Below are 16,996 nucleotides of genomic sequence, written 5' to 3'. Positions count from 1 at the left end.
CATCCATTCAATCTAATAATCAGGTTGACAAGTAATTAAACGTATGGCTGAGGGGCGCCTTAGGATGATCATGTTTAATAAACATGTTTTTGTTTCGCTTGTCATTCTAAAATTCTATGATTAATGGGAAGTAGGCCAGGGGCGACACTAGAGGGCGCCCGCGCCCCCAACTCATTTGTCGCCCTAGGCAACCGCCTAGTTCGCCTATAGCAATCGCCGGCCCTGTTTGCATCGCATATTGTTGAAGTTGTTAAGTGTGTTGAATGTTCTTCTCCTGCGTCCTATTCTTCTGTGATCCAGAACAGCAGCACTACTGAAAGGTTTGTGTGAGCGGCGCCCTCTACTGTTCAGGTGTGAATTTGCATTTCCTTCAGCCTGAGGCTTATTCATTTCACTTTACTTTGCCAAAAATATAACTTTTTTTGTTACTAAAAAACAAACAAGCCAGCCAGCCCAGGCGAGAAAATGTAACGCAAAAGTACGTAACACATTATTCCATAAAATGAACTAATTAACGCAATTAGTTACTTTTTTTAGGAAGTAACGCAATATTACAATGTATTAAAAAAGTAACTTTCCCCAAAACTTTATCTAAATGGATGGAAACTCATTACAATTCAAATATATAATATCTTAGTGGCTGTTTACACAGTTTTCAGTTTTATGCGTTTTGGCCGTTCATTTACACGATAACGGTGTTTCGAGGACCTGAAAATGCAAACGGGTTTCAAAGTTTGACGTTTTTGAATATGATACTGTTATCGTCTCCATGTAAACTACAAAAAAAAATTTACTTTGTAAAAAAATAGAAAAAATTAAATTAAATTGAATTTGTAAAAAAACAGTGGTGTCCTTCGCATGCGTATTACATGTTCAGTCCAAGGGGGTAATCCATCGACCGGAAGTTGAAGCCGGCCGGGTGCCGCCATGTTGTAGCAGAACTTCACTTGCGTTAGCATTTCCATTGACTCCCAGTCATTTTGGCGTCACTTTGACAGCGAATAACTTTACATCTGAGGCGTTTAAAGACTCCATTTGTCCATTATTTATTTCTAAAGAAACACGACAATGTATAAAGTGCTCCATTACCTTCTATGTTACATTATGGCCCCGTAGAAACAGATTTAGTAAAAATAGGCTAACGATTGCGTCATAACCACTCGACTCTCTGTCGCGCTGTACAGAAATTACCGTACAGACAGCAGGAGAAGCTCGCAGGCAATCGGGGGGACGTCCCGTCAAGGGAGAAGCCCATAGATAATGAGTCCATAAAAGCAACGGAATACTTACTCCTGCTCACTCACGCCAAAGAACTCTTTGCTCAAGTTCCCCGTCTCTGCAAGATTAACGTTGGCAGTTTTCACGCACAGCTACTAGAAGATTCACGTCTGTCAGACAGGTTGCTCACGTCATCAAGCTTAGTTTGAGTCGGTCTGAGTCTGCGCGTCAGGAACGGAAGTGCTCAGAAATCGCTAAAAGTGGGCTTCAACTGTCTCAACTGAGTTCCAATGAGATCGCTCTGTCCATTTCTTTTACTGTCTATGGTTCAGTCTATAGGCGCGTATTGATTCTTTACAAAGTGACATCGCCAACTACTGGCCTGGCACGAATAATACAGCGCTTTTACTTGTTTTCGCTGATCCGTGGGAACACGAATCGTTTTGACAACGTTGTCGTCTGTACGTGGAAAACCTTTTTTGGTGCATCGCTGTCGTGTAAACGTAACATTAAAGGGACAGTTCACCCACAAATGAAAATTCTGTCATTATTTACTCGCCCTCAAGTTTCTTTCTTCTGCTGAACACAAAAGAAGATATTTTTAAGAATGCCGGTAACCAAACAATTGATGATCTTCATTGACCTCCATAGAATATAAAAAAACACTATGAATGTCAATGGGGTATATGTAGAGTGCTGGAGATATTTCATGCTTTTTTTTTTTTGTGACATTTTAAAAAAAAGTCCATTTTGCTCTTTATCAAATGGTGACAGACACCAACTGATGTAATTGCAGACTTGAACTTCATTTTTTCTTTAAGGTCACAGTGACATTCCTGCGTGTCCTGTATCTGCCTCAGCATGTGAACGATTATAACGTAATAGAAGTGAAAAACGCGGGATATGGGTGTGAGAGATAGAGGGTTTACGGATTAGAGGGGTATTATGTACCGGCTCTAAATGTATGTCTGTAAATGACCTGGCAGAATGTCAGAGTAAGAGAGCAGCCGCACATATCTGAAGAAGCACAGAGCTGATATATCTGCCGGCTTTCGGGGCTCGTTTACAGATAGTCCAGTGGTTGTGGAGTTTAAGACATTCAAATGCAGCCACAATATTCTTCATAGACTTCACTTGAGATGTATTATGTGTATATGAAATCATACCGGCTGGATACAGGTTAAGCTCTAGAGAAAGATAAGTCCAAATAGTTTTGTATTTAACCCTTTGTGAAAAAGAAGTACACTTATACTTTTAAAAAGAGTACTAATTACAGAAATAATATACTTTCAAAAGAATATAAGTGTGAACTGAATTAAAAAAATAATAATTTCAGACACTTAACTGTTGTTTACAATTAAATGAAAATGCACTTTAGGTTAAATTTATATTAAATGCAATGAGTTGAGTGCTTTTTGACCGACTTAAGTACATCTTTATATGTAATTTAATTACTTCTATTGTCTTTGATTGAAATATGGTTAAAGTTACTGCTGAATGTACTGACAAGCATTTATAGTAAATTAAATTTTAATGTAATTTCTACTGAAACATGTATTTAAATCCATTTGTAATAACACATTTGCAATGATGAAGTTGCAATTTAATAAATTTACAGTATATTAACTTGAAATGTAGTAACACACGGTTAAAATTATAATCAAGTACTTTACAAGTATGTTAGTCAACACATCAAAATAAGTGCACTTCTTTAAAGTAAAACTTTTAATTTGACATTATAAAGTGCACTTTTTAAAAGTCTACTTAAGTGTGTTAAGAAACAATCATGAAAGTGTGCTCTCTTTAAGTGCACTTAAGTGGCCTTTTATTTTACTAGCATTATATTATCTGCAAGTACAGTTTAAAAAATATAATTTTAAGAAATAATTACAGAATAATAGATGCACTTCAACCAAAATATTCATACTCCACGTCTGCTTTTAATACCTTCATGCTGTCTTGCCCTTTAAAGGGACAGTCACACTACACTTTTCGTTCCATTGACTAATATATATATCTTCCATTTATACGAATGACCGGAACCCGCAAGCACATGCAAATTTCTCTGCATTCCAAAGTTCTAATTGGGTGAACTCTGACCTGTGAATTCGCATCACGAGAAGATGTGTGACCAATAGGAGATTGATAAATCACAGCATGTGACGTGGCTTAACCTGTATTGAACCCGGAACATTTATTAAAGTTTTTGATCTTTCACAACCTGTATTTGCTTTACGCTTTACACATAAAAGAGTTCAACAACATAGCTTGATTTATTGCACACTTTTATCATTTTGCAAACAGATCTTCACAGTAACAATGCTTAAGAGATGAAAAGAAAACTGAAGCATTTTTTTTTTTTGCTCCAAAAAAAGCCTCTTGGATCAACGTATCGTATTTATCGTACAGATATTTACAGAAAACACTGAGAGTATTGGGAACGTTTTTGATTCTGTTTGGCTACTAGAAGCCTTGGCCATCCCGTAATTCCTCACTTCCCACAAGAAAAGAAAAGAAAAAAAAACACCTCTGAGACCAGGCCATGGCCCATTAAAAGGTCAGTTTGTGAATAATCCCAAAACATTCAAGTTTCTTGAGCATTGCACAGGCACTGGGGTTAAACACAGAACACACGTGGCCCCTCTTAAAAGATTCAGCCGTATTGTCAGATTATCAAATCATCTTTATAATGTCTGTCAGAAACATCATTTAAAGCACGAACATAATCTCAAATGCAAAATATGACCTAAAAACCCCACAAGATTTCCTCACAAATGCACTCTCTCTTAATAAATAGCAATGTGAGCTTTTAACATACGACACACATGACTGACTAAAAAGGTTTCATTTAGAGACTAACTAAAATGTCTTTAGCCTACAATGTTATGCCATGAATATGAGTGAACGAATGAGACCGGAAGTGGCGATTACCACTGCTAGAAAGATTCAAGGCACTCTATTGCCTTTGTGGCTGTAGTTTACACAATACAAAATAAGTGAGCACTGAAAACTTGTTTTATACAGAGCAATGCAATAGTAACTTTTCTGCTGAAAATATGTGACTAATGCTGAAAAATAAAAATGATCTATCACCATTACACCACGTGCTAACCACTTTCAAGCAGCAAGTAATTTGCTATTCAGGGGCCAGATTCACAAAACATTCTTCAATTCTTCTAGTCTTCTTCACAGTACTCCCATAAACGCTTCTTAAAGGGGCTATATGTAAGAATTTTCATGTTTTAATCGCTTTCTTATTGCCACTGTGTGAACAGCTTGTAACGAGATGTAAAAAAAAGAGACCTTCCCTGACTTCCTGCGTTGTCTACGAAAGCCTTGGGACTCGGGTCGTTTTACCCCGGGAAAATCCAAAGGATGTGACGTTTACATGCTCCCGAGGGCCTCTCTACCGTTCAATGACACGTGAAATTGAAAAATAATTTCGCCGTGAGAATATCGGGCCTTTAATAACGTCCAGTCTCTTGTACGTTACGTGAACAATAAGTTGCTGCAGTTCACTTAACGGCCACCGGTGTCGCTCATAACAAGAGTTTCTGAACTCTACATAGAGCCTGTTTAAGAGTGTTCTTCGTTTTTCTTAAGATTGTTCTAGAGAAAACTTGAAGAATCTGAATGTCTAAATATAAAACTCGTCTTATAAATCATTGTAAATAACCTCTTAAAGTTAACTCTTTCCCCGCCAGCGTTTTTGAAAAAAGTTGCCAGCCAACGCCAACATACAGTCTTTGATAATCTTCACAAAAAGTTATGGCCCCCCAGAATATTTTGTTGTATAAATAACTGACCATGCAAGGTATCGAAAGAAAGAACAGAGCCTCTGCTTTAAAACAAATATATGTATTCATGTATTCTGTTTTTTTTTTTAAATCAACAATTGAATGTGGGTAAGAAAAAAGTAACCTTTTGAGCAAAAAGCTGCGAGAAAAATCACGTTTTTGTCAAAGACTACATCCAGATTGGATTCAGAACGATGACCAAAACACAGATGGAGTAGATCGAGTCCATCAACACCCCAAAAGCTTCACAGTCCTATACCTTGTCCTGGGTCGACATTTCATTAATTCGGTAACATCAGCAGCAACAGAAGTTTTGATTGATATGCTGTTTAATGTTGATGATTGCATTATTTTACATATGCATCTGCTTACATATGATATCGCTTGTTTCAGCTGCTTCACCTGTGTTTTGATCAGGAGATTCAGTACTTTTTCAGAAGATGTGTAATAGCGCCCCCTACCGTATAACAGTGAAAACACGAAAATTCAGTCAATGCTGTTCACTCTAGAGAGAGTACAAATGAATGAGGCAGACGGCTCTATCTTGAGAAAGTCTCTTTTTAAAATACACGGCACATTAAAAATTGTAACGCAGAGTGCTAAACCCCCGCCAAGCCAGTCGGCAAATCTTCGGTAATAACCGGTAAACAATCAGATAACACCAAAGCCTGTGGTTTTCTTAAGGAAAAGAAAAAAAGAGAGAACTTCTTAGGAATTTTTTAAGAATTGCACTTAGAAACATTCTTACAAACGTCTTAGAAGTCTTTCCCTGCCATTGATGAGTTTTTCCGGCAATCCATGTTCTCACTGTTATGAGGTAGGGTGCGCCGTTATGGATCCTCTCAAATAGTACAGCATCTCCGGATCTCAAAACAAGCGAAGAAGAGCATCTACATAAACTATGTAAAAATGCCCTTTTCTCAGCTTTTTGTTTGAAATGTGTTGGCTGGCTACTTTTTTAGTAAATGCTGACGGGGAAGGAGGTTAAGAAACTCCTTCTTTCTTAAAAACATTTTTGTGAATCCGACCCCAGAACATTTATGAATTCCCTTTAACCTGCAAAGTCGAATATTCCAATGTCTTACTTGGAAAAGTGCAATAGCTCTTCTAACTTTGTGCAGATAGATATGGGTGTATGAACACACACGCATGGTGGCACACAGGGAGATGCACACAGTTAATGCTAAACATTCAATTATAAGTTACTAAAATGCATTAACGAGTCAGGTTCTCAGGAAACACTATGTAAAACACGATGATTGATCATCTCTGTCAACAATCGCAGAACAGCAAATGCTTGCACTGCGCACCATCATGTCACCTCCCCAATTTTGCTTCTAGGACACATCTTTATAGACAATGCAACACCTGCAAAACTAACAGGAGAATCAGAGATCAGAGATATCAAATATGAATAACCTACATTTAAATATGAATGGAGGAGCGCATAATACACAGTCATGTGGAGCAGGATTTAGGACCCAGTGCTAGTTCGCTAAAAGAAACAGACTCAAAAGAAAAACAAACCAACCAAAATGTCTTGTCACTTGTCGTGTTCTCAACTGGTTAGGACAAAAACTTTTTACACCTGGTATTAACATTTGTTTTCGTCGATCCGATCACAAGTGGCCGACAGTAAAAACAAGGATCTAAAACGTTTTGAGCTTGTCCACTTTCGACCACTTCCAAGGGTAGTCCAAAACGCATTGGACCAGATTGCTTTCGTAGTGTAAACGTTCATGTAGTCGAATGTGTTCGAACAGACCGCCTACTCTCCGCATACTGACCTAATGCGTAAACTTTACGCAAACGTAAATTACATTACAGCCAGATGGGATTAAAACTTTGCCGTCTGAAATCACAAGCTTTATTTGAAGGTGAAAAAATGTAACAAGCACAATGTTGTCTTACCAGTCCTGATTCTGACACAATCCCCCAGCGTTCGGCATATTTTTGAGGCTATCGGAGCAGAAACGAAAGCTTCTGCTCTCTGTATTGCTTTCCCTGCTCTCCTTTCATGTTCTTATCTAAATTGCGCGAGCATATTTCGCAATATTAGAACGAAAGATCAGAAAAAGCCTTGCCCATAGATCCTCCCTTCAAAGGAGACGGATTAAAACACCAGGTGTAAACAGGTCTCCCTCGTCTACTTGTGATCCGATTGACCAAAACGCATCTTGATACCAGGTGTAAACAGGCCTATAGTGAGGACACAGTGTCAGTTCCCCTACATGTTCGATTGGTTTGTTTCATTCCCTCAAGCTTGTGCCCTACTCTATAATCAACCGCTGAAATCGCTCTGCCAGATGAGACACAAGATAGGTGCAGCGTGAAGTACAACTAACAACATTATGAACTTCCGCTAGCATAGCATCAGCTCGTCCTTAAGGTCTGATTAAGAGAGAGCATGGGGCCTGAGATGGGAAACACTGACTGCGGGAATAGGGCACCTGAACAACCAATCAGCGGCATTCTCTCTTTCTCCATGGAGATGTTTAAACACGTGCTTCACCGCTGAATAACCTTAAATGAAGCGTGCACTTCACCTCTGAATTCCCCTAAATAATGCGCCGAATGACTGAAGGCTTGATGGCACGGTGTGAGATTTAAACGATGGCTTAGATCAGATGGCAGGAAATGATGTGTAATTGTGAACGCACAGAGGAGGATGTGTCTAAGTGTCCTTGCACAGTAGTACTGCACTGCAGCACCGTCATTAAAGCTCGTTTACGTGCCCTTATGTCAAAGACCTAAATGAGCAAAGTAAATAACAGTTGTGTACTTGAATATATAAATCTCTGTTCCAGCTTTGGTCCCTTCTGTAAAGTCTTCCGTACACTCTGCAACTCAAAACGTATTAAATTATAGAAGCAGACTCGTCAAACAAATCAGGATGCAGCAGAAAAGTATGCACTTCAGCTCCGAGCAACAGCCTTGGCCATCCAGAAACCAAATATCTTTTTCATCCCGGCGTTCCTCTGATAGCTGTGTCTCTGTACATCCGCGTCACGCATCTACACACAGGATAGTTTGGCTCCTCAGAGGCATTGGTGGCTAGTCGTGGAATTCACTGAATTCAGGGTGTGACTCGAGCACAAGCCTCGGTGGGGCTCATGGTGGGGAACTGACTGACAGGGATCGAGGTTCAGGCCTCACTACCTCCCTCCGTGCGCCTGGTGGTGGTGCGAAGAGGGCTGTCCGTTCAGGTCGTTCTCCACCACTGATGAGAAGCCTTCTTTCTCCACGCAGTCGGCCAGCACCTTGAGCACCAGGCGCAAGCGACGGTCCATGGCCTCCAGGTGGGGCTGGATGAGAATGGGCGCCAGCTGGTCCTGCAGTAGCGATTCCTCCATTAGTGAACTCAGCTGGAACTCCTCTTTAGCCAACAGCTGTAGCCGCAGGTACGTCGACCTCTTCACTCTGTGTGTGTGTGTGTGTGTGAGAGAGAAAGATAATAGGTACAACTATGGTGAAGTTACAGCATTCTAATGTGTTTAGTACGTAGAGCTTTAAACAGACGGAATTGCGGAATCCAGTCAGAAAAAAAAGGAGTTTACAGTCTAATGCGGAATGTCATGGAATTTGGCAAATTTGGGGATTAATAAATTAAAAGTAGGGCTGTACACTTAAAAGTAATTCACAGCTGGCAATATGGGCTTTCAATAAAACTTTGCAGCAAAAAGGCAAAAAAATTGAATAAAAAATGAAATCTGTGCAACCTTTTCTTTCCTGTTGCCAAATAGGTAGGACAACTTTAACACCCATAATGCACTGGGCATGTTGTAGTCAAAAGCCAATCTGCAGTTTTCCTGAAAGCCCTGGACCTGGATTACATTTCATTAAAACTATCATCAGATACACACAGAAACTCACATGTCTTTAGCTCAACTCGGTAAATTAAAAGTTTCACAGAAATATATTACTATGGTACAGTAGAATGTACTTCTCAAACTACTACTACTACTGACTACTACAACTACTGACTACTACTGACTACTACTACTACTGACTACTACTACTACTACTACTACTGACTACCACTACTACTGACTACTACTACTACTACTACTACTACTGACTACTAATACTGACTACTACTACTACTACTGACAACTACTGACTACTACTACTACTACTACTACTGACAACTACTACTGACAACTACTGACTACTACTACTACTACTACTACCTACTACTACTACTGACTACTACTACTACTACTACTACCTACTACTACTACTGACTACTACTACTGACTACTACTACTACTGACAACTACTACTACTACTGACAACTACTACTACTACTGCTGACTACTACTGACTACTACTACTACTGACAACTACTACTACTACTGACAACTACTACTACTACTACTGACAACTACTACTACTACTGACAACTACTACTACTACTGACAACTACTACTACTACTGCTGACTACTACTACTGCTGACTACTACTACTACTGACAACTACTACTGACTACTACTACTGACTACTGCTGACTACTACTACTGACAACTACTACTACTACTGCTGACTACTACTGACTACTACTACTACTGACAACTACTACTGACTACTACTACTACTACTGACAACTACTACTACTACTACTGACTACTACTGACTACTACTACTACTACTGACAACTACTACTACCACTGCTGACTACTACTACTACTGACAACTACTACTGACTACTAATACTGATTACTACTACTACTGACTACTACTACTACTACTACTGACTACTACTACTACTACTACTACTACTACTACTGACTACTACTACTACTACTGACTACTACTACAACTACTACTACTGACTACTACTTTCTACTACTGACTACTACTACTACTACTACTGCTGACTACTACTACTACTGACAACTACTACTGACTACTAATACTGATTACTACTACTACTGACTACTACTACTACTACTACTGACTACTACTGACTACTACTACTACTACTACTGACTACTACTGACTACTAATACTGATTACTACTACTACTACTGACAACTACTGACTACTACTACTACTACTACTACTACTACTGACAACTACTACTGACAACTACTGACTACTACTACTACTACTACTACCTACTACTACTACTGACTACTACTACTACTACTACTACCTACTACTACTACTGACTACTACTACTGACTACTACTGACTACTACTACTACTGACAACTACTACTACTACTGACAACTACTACTACTACTGCTGACTACTACTGACTACTACTACTACTACTGACAACTACTACTACTACTACTGACTACTACTACTACTACTACTGACAACTACTACTACTACTGCTGACTACTACTACTGCTGACTACTACTACTACTGACAACTACTACTGACTACTACTACTACTATTGCTGACTACTACTACTGACAACTACTACTACTACTGCTGACTACTACTGACTACTACTACTACTGACAACTACTACTGACTACTACTACTACTACTGACAACTACTACTACTACTGACTACTACTACTACTACTGACTACTACTACTACTACTGACTACTACTACAACTACTACTACTGACTACTACTTACTACTACTGACTACTACTACTACTACTGCTGACTACTACTACTACTGACAACTACTACTGACTACTAATACTGATTACTACTACTACTGACTACTACTACTACTACTACTACTACTGACTACTACTACTACTACTACTACTACTACTACTGACTACTACTACTACTACTGACTACTACTACAACTACTACTACTGACTACTACTGACTACTACTACTGCTGACTACTACTACTGACTACTACTACTACAACTACTACTACTGACTACTACTGACTACTACTACTGCTGACTACTACTACTGACTACTACTACTACTACTACTACTACTACTACTGGTGACTACTACTACTACTGACTACTACTAATAATAATAATAACAATAAAAATAACTTTATTTTTAAGGAGTATCACACAATTTTCTTTTAATTTTAACAGTAAACCTTTGTTGTGTAGAAAAAAGTTTCAAGATTCTTTTTTTTAATGGAAAAAGATGCCTTTTTTAAAAGGTCAAAGACATCCATCTAGCACATGTTTACATAGAAAATCAATGAAAAAGTAGTGCAGTGTGATGCAAAAACTTGTTCTGTGTGAAAGGGGATATTAAGTGGAATATTAAATCTAGCCACATGCTCACAGTGACAAATAGTTAGCAACCAAAGTGGTCTATAGCACGACCAGCTTACATAGTAGAAGTATGCAAATTGGTGTGCCAGTGTTTTTTTTTTTTGGAAACCATTTATAGATTGTTCTAGCAAGAAAACATCAGCCACAGGAAATAAATGTAAATGTGCAATAAAGGATATAGCTGCAGTAACAGAGCACAGCAGACAGCAGGATGTGTTTGTGTCAGTGCTATAGTGAATTACTGCACTGCAGTCACTCTCTCGGTTGGAAAGCTATTGCCTCAATTCAAGAGATGTCTCAAAGAGGAGAAAAACAATCTTACCTGCAGCACTGAGTCAACGGGACCAGGATGGACATTTCATCATGTGAATGCTTTCCAAATCTGAGGGGTTAGAAAGAAACAGAAGTTGAATGTCTGGTATTTTATATTTTTAAATGGTGAAGTGCGCTTGTAGTGTACTTCAAATCTGAAAACATATATATACAAAAACAAAACACTGTATTGCAGATAATGTTAGATAAATAAAAGGCCACGTAAGTTTACTTAAAAACAGCACACTTTCATGCCTATGTTTTACTTTTAAAAATGGATTTTTTTTTTGGTGCTGTATGTATTTTTTTGACAAAAATTCCATAATATGTTTGCAGATATTTAGGGAACATGCTAAGTTCACATACTCGTTTCTCTGACAAACAATGCTACAGACAGTTATTCTACTTTAAAATGTGAGTTTCGTGTGGGGAATGTCTGTTTTATTTTATTTTTATGTGTGACTCCGCCCACTGCCAATTTACCCAATAGTATTTCGACACCCGGGTTGCTACAGTAGTTGGCGGAAAACACAGTAAGCCATGGAAGCCGGTAAAGATACTAAGTCATAGATTGCTAATTCTACCCGACCTAAAAAAACCCGGCATCCATCTAAAAAGCCTTATGACTAGAGGCTTATTAAAACATGGATAAATCAACTAATCAACTTACAGTGTAAGGCTCGTCACTATTCATTGTCAATTGTGCTCATTCCTGTCACATGTCCTCTATCTGGCAACCCGTGTGAGCATTGAGTCTGAGGAGGAGGAGGAGGAGGGAGAAACAACCGTCTCCAATATTTTGAATTTGGACTGCAGTGCCTATTTCAACCACTAGTTGTCAATATTACATACTGCACCTTTAAAAGTTTGAATTTAAAGTACATTTTAAATCATTTTAATAATCTCCTGTCGTGCTTTAAAGAAGTACACTTATTTTGACGTGTTGACTAGCATACTAAAGCACATACTAAATAGTACTTGATTATAATTTTAACTGTAGTGTGTTATCGACAGTTTAAAGTTAATATATTTTAAATGTACCGAATTGCAACCTCATCATTAAAAATGTGTAATTACAAATATGTTTAAATAAATGACATACAAGTTTCAATTAAAATGACATTAAAGTGTATTTTAGTTCACCATAAATGCTTGTCAGTAACTGTAACCATATTTCAAAGACAATAGAAGTAATTATGAGTTATATAAAGATGTAATTATGTCCTACTTTTAGTGGGTTACAAAAAAATTCAACTATTGCAATTATTATGCAATTAAGTTTACAAAAACATTACATTCAGTTAATACATTCAAAGTTTAAGAAGAACTGGCAGATTTTTATTTTGTCCTCATACATTTTAATTGATCGTAATCTTAAATATTTGAGTAAGCTAATTCCTACATTCAAAGTCCCCCTGTGGTCAATAATTGTATCCCTTAAAACTCATCTTTGATCACCAAAGCTTGAACGTAACTCTCTACAGCTCCGCACAGTGGCCAGCTTCAGCAACAAATGTAGAGAATGAAAAAGCAGAATGTCAGTTTAATCAAAATCCTTTATCTGTTTGAGCACCTGTGTGGCTTCATACCCACCGTGAGCCCTTCGACTGCACACATATTACACCCTGAGACACGACACCATAAAAATCGGACCTTCCACCCCACATCTACATATTCACAACCTCTTAAGATAGAAACACGCTGTTTCCATGGTTTCAGTGTAAAAAAGGAAGTGCCAGTGTGTGGAGTCATGATGAGCGAGGTGTGAAGGACGGACAGGACGTTACACATTAATAAAGGCGGCTTACCCTCTGCCGTTGTCCAAATGAATAATGAAAGTCTCATTTCCAAACTTCTCAAAAGTCTCGTAATGGTGACGATCCATGTTGCCTGTTCAATTTAAAAATGGAGAGAGTGAAATAGGGGAGGATTGACGTGGGATGTAGAACCTAAAATAATTGAATGTCCATTACTGATAAAAGGAAGTCCATCGCACCTTTAAGGTAGCCCTATAGAGCCTACTGTGTCGTATTATCAACATGATCACATTTACAACTGCTGAAAAACCTGTTGCACACAATCTACTACATGCCGTGTTTGTTAAATCTCAATGATTTACATTACAAGCTATCATTTCATCTTACTTTTCCGGTCATATAAATATCAGCATCTGGACCAAAATTGCATATTTTTGCTCAGTTTGGGCCTCCGAATTAAGGTGAGGTGTTTTTCCTCCTTAAATGTGAGCTTCATATTGTCACTATATCATACTATATGAGCCATAAAAGCCTGATATGTCAAATATGATACAAAAAAAAAAGAAACCATAATGGGTTATCTAAGGGGTTAAATTATGATTCATAAAGTCCAGATTTACAGTTGATCATTTTAGTTGTCTTAATGACTAATAAGTAAACACTTGAATCAGTTTCTATGGGTGCGTCTCAATCAGCTCTTTTGTGTATAATACGGTAAGGCCCCTGGTTCACTACACACTCCCAGACAGCAACATAGTGTCGGCCTAGATCCGGGCCACATCTGGTACATGTGGATTCAACTGGGCCGACACAGTGGGTCTGAGACTGGGACAGTGATTACTCAATTTCCGGCGACATGACTACATACAATGTTGTAAAACCTATATATTTTTTATATTATTTATTATGCTGTTTAATAAACACATTGTTCTGTTACATATCCTTACAACATTTCAGCCAAATATTAATTATAAATGTTAACTAGATGTGTTCACCACCTGTCTAGCGATGTGTGTTTATGCTGACATATAATAATAATAAAAATAAAAATATGCGCATGATATTGGCTCGTGCGTTTAATGTTTTGTGTTTCAGAAATGCGACATAATTTCCGTTAAGGGAGCATAGATGCATCGATGTTCCCTGGTTTTCGCAGTGCATTGTGGGATTTTTCAGGGAGCGAACGTTCCAATGTACAGGAGAGATTTTGCGATTGTGACAGCCCTTAAAGGGATACTCCACTTTTTTTGGAAATAGGCTCATTTTACAACTCCCCCAGAGTTTTACCGTTTTTGACTCCATTCAGCCGATCTCCGGTTCTGGCGGTACCACTTTTAGCATAGCTTAGCATACATCATTGAAGTGGACAAGACCATTAGCATTTCTCATAAAAAAATGACCAAAGTATTTCCATATTTTTCCTATTTAAAACTTGACTCTTCTGTAGTTACATCGTGCACTAAGACCGACGGAAAATGTAAAGTTGCGATTTTCTAGGCTGATACGCAGGAATGAGAGTATAGTTCCTAGCCATATCAGCCTAGAAAATCGCAACTTTACATTTTCCGTCGGTCTTAGCGCACGATGTAACTACAGAAGAGTCAAGTTTTAAATAGGAAAAATATCGAAACTGTTATGAAGTGGAGGATGGACCCAAGCGCAGACAGTATGCGTTCACACAAGGTTTATTGACAGACAAAAACAGGGAAAACAAAACCCACGAGGGGGCAAAACAGGACTGGAACAGGATCGACTAAAACTAGATAATGACTTGACGGTAAACAAAACAGCAAACGAAGAATCAGAACTTCTCTGTAGACAATACACTTGACAGGATACTCACAAGGATGACAATGTTAGACAAGCACTCAGACATGAATCACAAAGTTTCACAATGAACCGGCACAGGACAGCAAACACAAGGGGAATATAAAGGGAACACTAATGACAAGGACAGGTGAAACTGACTAGACAATAATGACAAGACGAGGATAACAAGGGGGCGGGGTAACGAGACGAGACAACACAAGCACATGGCCCAAACAATTGGGTCTGTCATGATCCAGCCTCAAGACTAGAGGAAATCAAGGACAAGAAGGCTGGATCATGACAGAAACTCTTTGGTCTTTTTCTTTTTTTAGAAATGCTAATGGTCTTGTCCACTTCAGTGATGTATGCTAAGCTATGCTAAAAGTGGTACCGCCAGAACCGGAGATCGGCTGAATGGATTCAAAAACGGTAAAACTCAACAGTTTAACTCTGGGGGAGTTGTAAAATGAGCCTATTTCCAAAAAAAGTGGAGTATCCCTTTAAAATGGCCGACACCCTGATCAGTGCCCTGACTACTGAACCAGTGAACTGATTGAGACACACCCAGTATTCATCCACACACAACCAGGGCTGAATGAGTTTGTTCACACAATGTCCTCCCCACAGAAAAGCAGCATGGACTTATGATGAACAGGGGAAGTCCCACCAGAACAGCCTCGCTGAAGACGGGATCAAAATACTCTCAACCTCAGACGACACACCCAGAGACCACCCACAGTCTGATCACTACTGGAGCCTTTACATCCCACAATGCTGACTTCATATCTAGCATTCATGACTTTATTTCTCGAAACCTGAATACTCCTGAGTTTGTACTTAAGCATATAATTACACTGTAACAAGGACACCTTTAAATAAAGTGTAAACCTAAAGTCTGGGAGATACAGAGTAATATTAATGAACAAAATGTACTTGCTTAATATTAGAGTTATGTTTGGGGTAAGTTGCATGTTATGTAACAAAGATGTAACTTTACCTGACTTTGTATCTCAAAATTGTGATGTTATTTTTGAGACATTATATTTTATATATGTGTGACTTTACATCTTACAATTTGACTTTATATACACTTATATTCTTTGTTTATCTTGTAAGGTGACCATATCTCACAGTGTGACTTTTTTCAATTTCACAGTTACTGCATATCACCCAAATATGATTTGTTTTTTTATTTCGCAGTGTGACTTTATCGCAAAATGTGACTTTATATAAAAATTTATCTCACTGTGTACATTTTTTTATTTTGCAATGTGACTTCATATCTCATAATGCAACTTAATATCTGCCAAATGTATTTTTTTTGTTATCTTGAGACATGACTTTATAAAGCTAGCAATGTGACTTCATATCTCATAATGCAACTTAATATCTGCCAAATGTATTTTTTTTTGTTATCTTGAGACATGACTTTATAAAGCTAGCAATGTGACTGCACTTCCCAAATGTAATTTTTGAATCTCACAATGGGACTTTTTTTATCATACAGTTTGACTTTGTGTCTTGTAACTGTGACTTCACAAAAAAAAAAAAAAAAAAAAAAAAAAATTGCTGCCTTAAAATTTTAAGTACAATCAACTTGGATGTTTCAGTAATTTCAACTTCAATTACATTAAACTGACTTAAAAAAATGAGTTGAATCTTGTATAACTTTTTGATTAGTTAAAGCAATGTAAAAACAAATGTTGTCATAACTTATCGATCATATAATTTCCCTACAGTGTATGCACAATTCCCTATTTATTTTAAAAAAAATTTTACACTAAGACAGAAATAGGCTTTCATATAGTACATACACCATATTAAGCTATTTGATTGGCTGGCTATTACACAATTTCTAGGAGACAAAAAGTACAGGTGAT

General features: G+C 38.0%; 1 protein-coding gene across 1 annotated transcript in view; it reads right to left on the bottom strand.

Annotated features, from left to right (window-relative positions):
• Positions 1-7,417: 7,417 nt before the first annotated feature.
• Positions 7,418-16,996, bottom strand: part of fam20ca (FAM20C golgi associated secretory pathway kinase a) — an 89,454-nt gene continuing 79,875 nt past the window's right edge. Inside the window, exons 8-10 of the mRNA XM_056251615.1 lie at positions 13,359-13,440; positions 11,561-11,620; positions 7,418-8,435 (exon numbers count right to left, since the gene is read on the bottom strand). Of these exons, the coding sequence (XP_056107590.1) occupies positions 8,171-8,435; positions 11,561-11,620; positions 13,359-13,440 (407 nt within the window). The 3' untranslated portion in view covers positions 7,418-8,170. The remainder of the gene's footprint in view (positions 8,436-11,560; positions 11,621-13,358; positions 13,441-16,996) is intronic.

The sequence above is a fragment of the Rhinichthys klamathensis genome, unplaced genomic scaffold, assembly GCF_029890125.1.
Source record: "Rhinichthys klamathensis goyatoka isolate OS25496 unplaced genomic scaffold, OSU_Roscu_1.1 h1tg000004l_1, whole genome shotgun sequence".
Classification (NCBI taxonomy): domain Eukaryota; kingdom Metazoa; phylum Chordata; class Actinopteri; order Cypriniformes; family Leuciscidae; genus Rhinichthys; species Rhinichthys klamathensis.
Note: the sequence above shows the minus strand (reverse complement) of the source record. Positions and strands in the feature narration are given on the sequence as shown.